Source organism: Dipodomys ordii, unplaced genomic scaffold (assembly GCF_000151885.1).
Source record: "Dipodomys ordii isolate 6190 unplaced genomic scaffold, Dord_2.0 Scaffold64, whole genome shotgun sequence".
Taxonomy (NCBI): Eukaryota; Metazoa; Chordata; class Mammalia; order Rodentia; family Heteromyidae; genus Dipodomys; species Dipodomys ordii.
The window spans coordinates 1,585,899-1,592,975 of record NW_012267280.1 but is presented as its reverse complement, the minus strand read 5'-3'; the positions used below and the strand labels follow the sequence as shown (position 1 = coordinate 1,592,975).

The following is a 7,077-nucleotide window of genomic DNA, read 5'->3' as shown; positions in this document are numbered from 1 at the left end:
TCATGGACTTTCCTTCCCGGGCTGGCTTTGAACTGTGAGCCTCAGCTCTCAGCCTCCTGAGCAGCTAGGATGACAAGTGTGAGCCACTGGTGCCCGGCTTCTTACTGATTTTTTAAAATTAATTATTTTTGTCTCCAGACCTGGGGCTTGAACTCAGGACCTGGGCACTGTCCCTGAGCTTCTTTTTGCTCAAGGCTAGCACTCTGCCACTTGAGCCACAGCGCCACTTCTGGCTTTTTCTGTGTATGTGCTACTGAGGAATTGAATCCAGGACTTCATGCATGCTAGGCAAGCACTCTACCACTAAGCCACCTTCCCAGCCCTTATTTATTTTTAAGACAAGAGTCTAGGCTGGCCTTGAGCTTCTGATCCTCCCACCCTTTCCCTTCCAATGCTAGAACTACAGGCATGCACTACCATACCTTTTTTGTTTGTGACCCTGAGTAAAATCAGGGAAAAAGAAATACCTTCCAGTTTGTAAAATCAAACCTTGGATCCCATTCTCCTTTCCCATTGGGGACCAAGCCTCTCTCATTCATTCAGAGACAGAAAGTGTTACAGCCAGCCAGATGGACACACAGACAGACAGACAGGGCAGTGGGCAGCAGGCAAGCAACCTCAATTCCCTCCCAGGTCTTCTTAGTGTCCTCCCCTTGTACCTCTTCGTTCCACCCCACCCCAGCCCCAGCCCTCTGCGCTCACCCTCCAATGCCAACGATGACAATCTTCATGTCTGCAGAAGGTTGGGGGGACGGGGATGGGGTTGGGGACACTGTGCTTAACTGCAGCCCAAGCAGCTCCAGCGGGGTGCAGCCAGCCCTTGCCTGCCCGCCCCGCTGGGGTGTCCTGGCTTCATTGACAAAACCCAGGGCCTTTATAGTCCTGGAGGCAATCTCCGGGGAGGAGGCCCCAAGCCAGGGTGATGGCAAGGGAGGTGGGGGGGGGGGGGGGAGGGTGGGGTGAGCACCTGTTCCCCCGGGGTGGAAATAGCTCTAGACTCTGCCTTTCACCTAAATTAGTCACAAGTCAGGAGGTAAAGGGCTGGACTCCAGCCTCCACCCCGCCCCTCAGGTCCAGGTCCATGAAAGTCCTCCCCCCCCTTCTCCCTTCCCCCTCCCACATATGGGCCAGAGAACTCAGGTCACCCTCCATGCGATTTCCCTCCCTAAAAATATCACACTGGCCTGGCTTGCCTCTGTCTCCTGCCTTGACCCTGACAAGAAAGAAAGAAAGAAAAGAAAAAGAAAGAAAGAAAGAAAGAAAGGAAGGAAGGAAGGAAGGAAGGAAGGAAGGAAGGAAGAAAGGAAGGAAGAAAGACCAGTTAAGCACCTGAGGATCCCAGTTCGAAGCCACCCCCTCAGCTTGCGATCTTCCTTCCCCATGCCGCTGGGGAGCCCCACGCATCAGGCCGTGGGAGCGCCTGTGACTTTAGGATCCAGTGTTAAGTGACAATCAAGATGGCTTTGAATGGATTATAATCCCCGCCTGGCCACACATTCTTCTCAGCATGACACCAGAGCCATACAAGGCATAATCACGGGGCTACCTGAGTCACCAGGGCTGTCGCTGTGGGAGCTTGGGATGATGTAAGGCAGGCGCTGGGTGTGGTGATGCACACCTGTGCAGGAAGATCACGGGTTCCAGGCCAGCCTCGGCTACGCAGTGAGATGCTGTCTCCAAAAAAAAAAACACCCAAAAGGTCTACTGGGGTCTGGCAGATCGTGATTGACTGCAGTTCTATTCAGGAGGCTGAGATCAAAGGATCATGGTTGAAAGCCAGCCAGGGAAGAAAGGTCCATGAGACTCTTTATCTCTAGTTAACCACCAAAAAAGCCAGAAATGGAGCTGTGGCTCTAGCTGTGGTGCTAGCCTTGAGCCAAAAGCTCTCAGGAACAGCATTCTGGCCCTGAGTTCAAATCTCAGTTACCAGTACACACACACACACACACACACACACACACACACACACACACACACACAGATTAAGTCCCAGTTCAGACTCTCCTTTCCCATGAGCCTCTTCTGGCCATCTTCCTCTTGGTCACCCTTAGGGGTGTCTCAGGACACCCTGAGCTGTTATGGCTTTGTTGTTGTTGGTGGTGGTGGTTGTAGGGCTTGAACTCAGGGCCTACACGCTGTCCCTGAGCTTTTGTGCTCAAGGCAAGGGCTCTACCACTTGAGCCACAGCACCATTTCCAGTTTTCTGGTGGTTCATTGGAGATATAAGTCTCATGTACTCCGGGCTGGCTTTGAACCATGATCCTCAGATCTCCAGCTAGAATGACCGGTGTGAGCCATCAGCCCCTGGCTTGTTAAGGCTTTTTGAGTTCAAGCCTTCCCCACCCCAGGACTTTAGCCCTCGCCCAAGATCTCTGTGAGATCTGAGGAGCACCGGGCTGTTATGTCCAGGGCTGGCTTGTCACTTTGGGTTCAGGCTTGTGGGGGTGCATGCCGGGCCTCAGCTGCCACCCTCTGGGAGCTCTGGGAATGCCGGGACTGGTTTATCCCGTGGCTCTTGTGTAGTGTGTCCCCTCCGGCTTGCTGGTTGGTTCTCAAGGCTCTCCTCTTTTTCTCCCCTGAATACAGACACTTCAAGACGGACTCTTCTCCTTCTTTTGGGGTTCCAGGAAGACAGCTTCTACGCCTCCATCTTGCCTCCCATCTCTCTCTGCTCACTTCTCCAAATAAAGGTGGTTAGAAAAGAACACGACCGGCTCTTGCCTGCTCTCTGGCTTCCTGTCCTACCAGGTGATCTGAATGGACGTAGAAAAATGGCTAGTTTTAGGGCTGGCTGCTCAGGTGGCAGGTCCAGGGCCCAAGAGGCGGGGGCGGGGCTCAGATGGGCGTGGCCACGCGATGGGCGTGCCCAGAGCACCCGGTGTGAATCCAGAGGTGAGGCGTGGCTTAGGCGTAGGGGCGTGGCTCGAGTGGTAGGGGCGTGGCTCGAGTGAGAGTGTTTTGCCTAGCAAGCAAGACCCTGATTTCAAACTCTGGTACCATCACAAAGAATCAAAAGGTTAATTTTACATGAATTAATTCACCTCATTAGAAAAAAAAAAAGGACCAGGTGTGCAATTTACTTCTGGGTTCTGCCCCAGTATCCACAAAACAGGTTCTCTCCAGTTCTTATGACTCCCCCTCGCCCTCTCTCTCTCTCTGTTGGGCCTGGGACTTGAACTCGGGGCCTGGGCGCTGTTCCTCAGCTCTTCAGCTCAAGGCAAGTGCTCTACCACTTGAGCCACAGTGCCACTTCTGGTTGTCTGGTGGTTTATTGGAGATAAGAGTCTCATGGGCTTTCCTGCCCAGGTTGGCTTTGAACCGTGATCCTCAAATCTCAGCCTCCTGAGCCACCAGTGCCCAGCAGTCCAGAATCTGAAGTGGGTGGGAAAAGGATTTTTTTTTTTTTTGTCAGTCATGGAGCTTGAATTCTGGGCCTGGGTGTTGTTCCTCAGCTCTTCAGCTCAAGGTGAGCACTAACACTTCCAGTTTTCTGGTGGTTCATTGGAGATAAGCGTCTCAGGGACTTTTCTTGCCTGGGCTGGCTTTGAACTGCAATCCTCAAATCTCAGCCTCCTGAGTAGCTAGGATGACAGGCGGTAGCCACCGGGCCCGACTGGGAAAAGGATTTGATTACCCTCAGACTAGAGAACCTTAGACCCCAGCCCAGCTCTGCCCCTTGGCACCCTCCTCCCGCCCTGCCCTGTGTCCACCTTGGCCTGGGCACCTGCTCCTCACTCCACGACACTACTCCTTTGGGAAGGATCGCTCTTCAGCCGTCCTTGGAAGAGCATGGCAAACCAGGTGAGCTCACATGCTTGCACCCCTCGTACACTTGGGAATGACACTGGTATTTTTGGCACATGGCACCTGTTTGGGTGTCTCCCAATGGTCCCAAAGCCCGGTCCTGGGAAACCCGACTCTGACCATCCAAGAAGCACAGACCGCTGATTCTGTGGCAGACCACACCGGGCTGTAGCAGGAGACAGCTACTCGCCACAGGGCCTCCCCCTGGGCTGCTCCCCGCCAATCAGGCTGAGGCTCTTCTCAAGATTGTCCCTTGGCAACAGAGAAAGGGGCGGGACTTCCTTCTCAGCCACGCTTTATTTAGGTCACAGGAAATCCCTCATACAGCGGCTTCACCTCACCCTGGCCTTCTCTCCGCATTTTGAAACCCCCAAGTCTCACTGTGGGAAAGGCGGATATTAGGATGTATTCCAGGTGCCCCAGAGAGAGAAAAACCCAGTGTCCTCTGTACATCACCTTTATAATAACAATTTAAAGTAAAACCACAAGGAAAAAAAAATATCCAGTGTCCCTTTACAAACAGGGCTGGTAGGAAGAGGGGTGTCTTTTGCCTTTTGGCCCAAATTTCTCCCCCCCCCCCCGCCTGATACAAAGCTATGGCAAAACCAATTTTACCAGGTCCATGTAGCAGCTCTGACTGGCTGGAGCTAACCTCACACCTGCTGACAGGTGAGCGATCGCTGGGGGGCGCCCCTGGGACCCCCTCCTCTCTCTGGAGCAACAGCTGTGGCCTAGTTGAAGGGGGTCTTTTATTTGCTTTACCCATCATCCGTGGGTGCTGGTGGTGTGGGAGTGGTGGTAGGTGCACCCCTGTGGCCGAGCAGGGGGTCCCCATGTTTTCTGGGGGGGCAGCATCATCTTCAGCCTGCAGTCTCCTTGGACTGAGTAAGTGTGCATGCTCTGTCCCCTTCCACTCAGTAATAAATCACCAGTGTGGGTGGGGTGAGGCCTGTTGTATTCCTGGCTTCTATTTTCTTTGATAAAGATTGGGGTGTCACAGTTTCGTGTTACCGACAAGGTTTTCAGTGGAGTAATCCAGCTTTGGTCACCAGGAACCTGATATTTCCCAGAAGTGCCATTCTCATGGTACCTTCATGATTTCTGTCATCTTTGTTGTTGTTGGTTGTGGGACTTGAACTCGGGGCCCGGGTGCTGTCCCTCAGCTCTTTTGCTCAAGGCTAGTGCTCTACCACCTGAGCCACAGCGCCACTTCTGGTTTTCTGGTGGTTCACTGGAGAGAAGAGTCTCATGGGACTTTCCTGCCCAGGCTGGTTTTGAACCGTGATCCTCACATCTCAGCCTCCTGAGTAGCTAGGATGACAGGTGTGAGCCACTGGTGCCTGGCTGTCATCTTGTTTTCTTTCTTCCCCTTCTAAATTTTTTTGTGCCAATCCTGGGGCTTGAACTCAGGGACTGGGTGCTTTCTCTGAGCTTTTTCATTCAACGTAGGTGCTCTACCACTTGAGCTACAGCTCCCCTTCGGACGTTTTTTGGTGATTATAATTCGAGATCAAAACCTCATGGACGTTGTTGCTGGGGCTGGCTTTGCACTTCAGTCCTCCAATCTCAGCCTCCTGGGTAGCCGGGATTACAGATGTGAACCACTGGCACCTGGCTACCTGCGTTCTGTTATCTCCTATTAGCTTGAGCGTCGAGGTCACTCACTGGAGTAACAGCCTGGGCCTCTGACAGCCAGCCCCCCGCCCAGCCTCACCTTTTGTAAGAAGAGGCCTTGTGTGGGAGAAGCGAGCCAGGTCGATGGGGCCACCACGCATGGCCCGTCCGCCAGCCACTGCTGCTTCGGGCTACAGGTGACACGAACCTGGGCCACCATCCCACTGTCTTTTTCACTTGCCACTTGGGGAATGCAAAACAAAACACACCAGATCCCCAAGATGTCAAAGGACAGCCCTGAACCCCCTCTACTCCCTGGTGGGGTCTGCAGGCCCCCAGCTGACCGGAAAAACCTGGCATTTCTCAGGGTCAGAGCACAAGGCCTAAGACTCCAATTGCCCCGACTCTGGTTCTGGACCATTCTGTCCCTCTCTCGGCACGAAATGCCAGCAGTCACTCCAAAACACACTCCTCTGCTGTCGCAGGTCCTGGGATGTTGGCCATTTCGAGAACCTTCTTGGACGGCTGGTTGGGCAAGCCCCCAGGCCAACCCCCCCGCCCCCCCAAAATCAAGGCCGCCGAAAGCCCCCGCCCGGAAGGCAAGGAACAACTGAAAGCCCCCCCTAAAACCCCAAAAAAGGGGGGGCGCCCCGTTCTTGGGGGTCTCCGGTGAGGCTCAGGGGGCGGGGGCACAAGCGCAGCCTTGCATCACCCCAGAGCGACGCACTCTCAGATGGCGATGGGGTTCTTGCATTCCATGGACATTTCAATTTTCCCTCCAAGCGAGTTTCCAGATGCCCCAGGAACCCCCATTTTCCTTTCCCAGTTTATTTCCGAGGGTGCGGGAGCCTATGTGACGACTCCCAGCCTGGGGGTTGGGGAGACGGAGGAGTTCCCACCCCCAAGCTCACCCCTGTGCCGTGGCATCGTCAGCATTCAAAGGGACTTTAGAATGTTCTAGATGCAGTCACAGGACAGTTCTCATTTGTGCTATGGGTTTTGAGCCTCCCTAGGAAAAGGTGGAGATGGGGGGGGCGCGTTTCCAGGAGATGGGGGCTGTCAGATGAGACCAGAGGTGTGGATTTGGGGTGTGAGGTCACAGGCCGGGGGTACCCCGAGGTGTGGCACAGTGTGTGTGTGGTGGCGGGGAGGGCGGTAAGTGTCCAGGGCTGCAGGCCACACACCGCAGGGTGGAGTCGTACAATGGAAGGCACGGGAAAGAACCCCCAGGGCCAGCCAGGGCCGGTGGGCGTTGGTAGCGGGTGAGAGAAGGCTCTGGAACCTTCCTCGGCTTGTGGGTGTGGAAGGATGGAGGGCTGAGAACCTGGTCCTTTCTCCAACATGCTAATACTGCACTGTTTGTTTGTTTGTTAAGTAAAAGAACACGGGGCTTCGGAGGCGGGTGGTGGAGGCTGGCGCCCCGGGGGATGCGCTCAGGTGGAGGCCGGAGGGGACCTGGGACCGGAGGGCGTCTGACAGGTTCCTCCATCTGGAATCGTCTTTCGTGGCCTTCTCCAGGCACCCGCCGTCTCAGGACATGCTGGAGCGGGGAACGCAAGCCAGGAGGGTCATTACTGTGTGTCCAGCGGAAGAGGCTCCTCCACGCGGTCACCCGCTTCAGTCAGCTGCAGAGTTGGCCACCGGTCCCCACGCAGTGGT

The 7,077-nt window shown here is 54.8% G+C and overlaps 1 protein-coding gene across 1 annotated transcript in view; it reads right to left on the bottom strand.

Annotated features, from left to right (window-relative positions):
* The window catches only part of Atcay (ataxia, cerebellar, Cayman type), a 36,627-nt gene that overhangs the window by 18,436 nt on the left and 11,114 nt on the right, over positions 1-7,077 (bottom strand). Inside the window, exons 12-14 of the mRNA XM_013022639.1 lie at positions 5,519-5,609; positions 1,547-1,618; positions 703-733 (exon numbers count right to left, since the gene is read on the bottom strand). Of these exons, the coding sequence (XP_012878093.1) occupies positions 703-733; positions 1,547-1,618; positions 5,519-5,609 (194 nt within the window). The remainder of the gene's footprint in view (positions 1-702; positions 734-1,546; positions 1,619-5,518; positions 5,610-7,077) is intronic.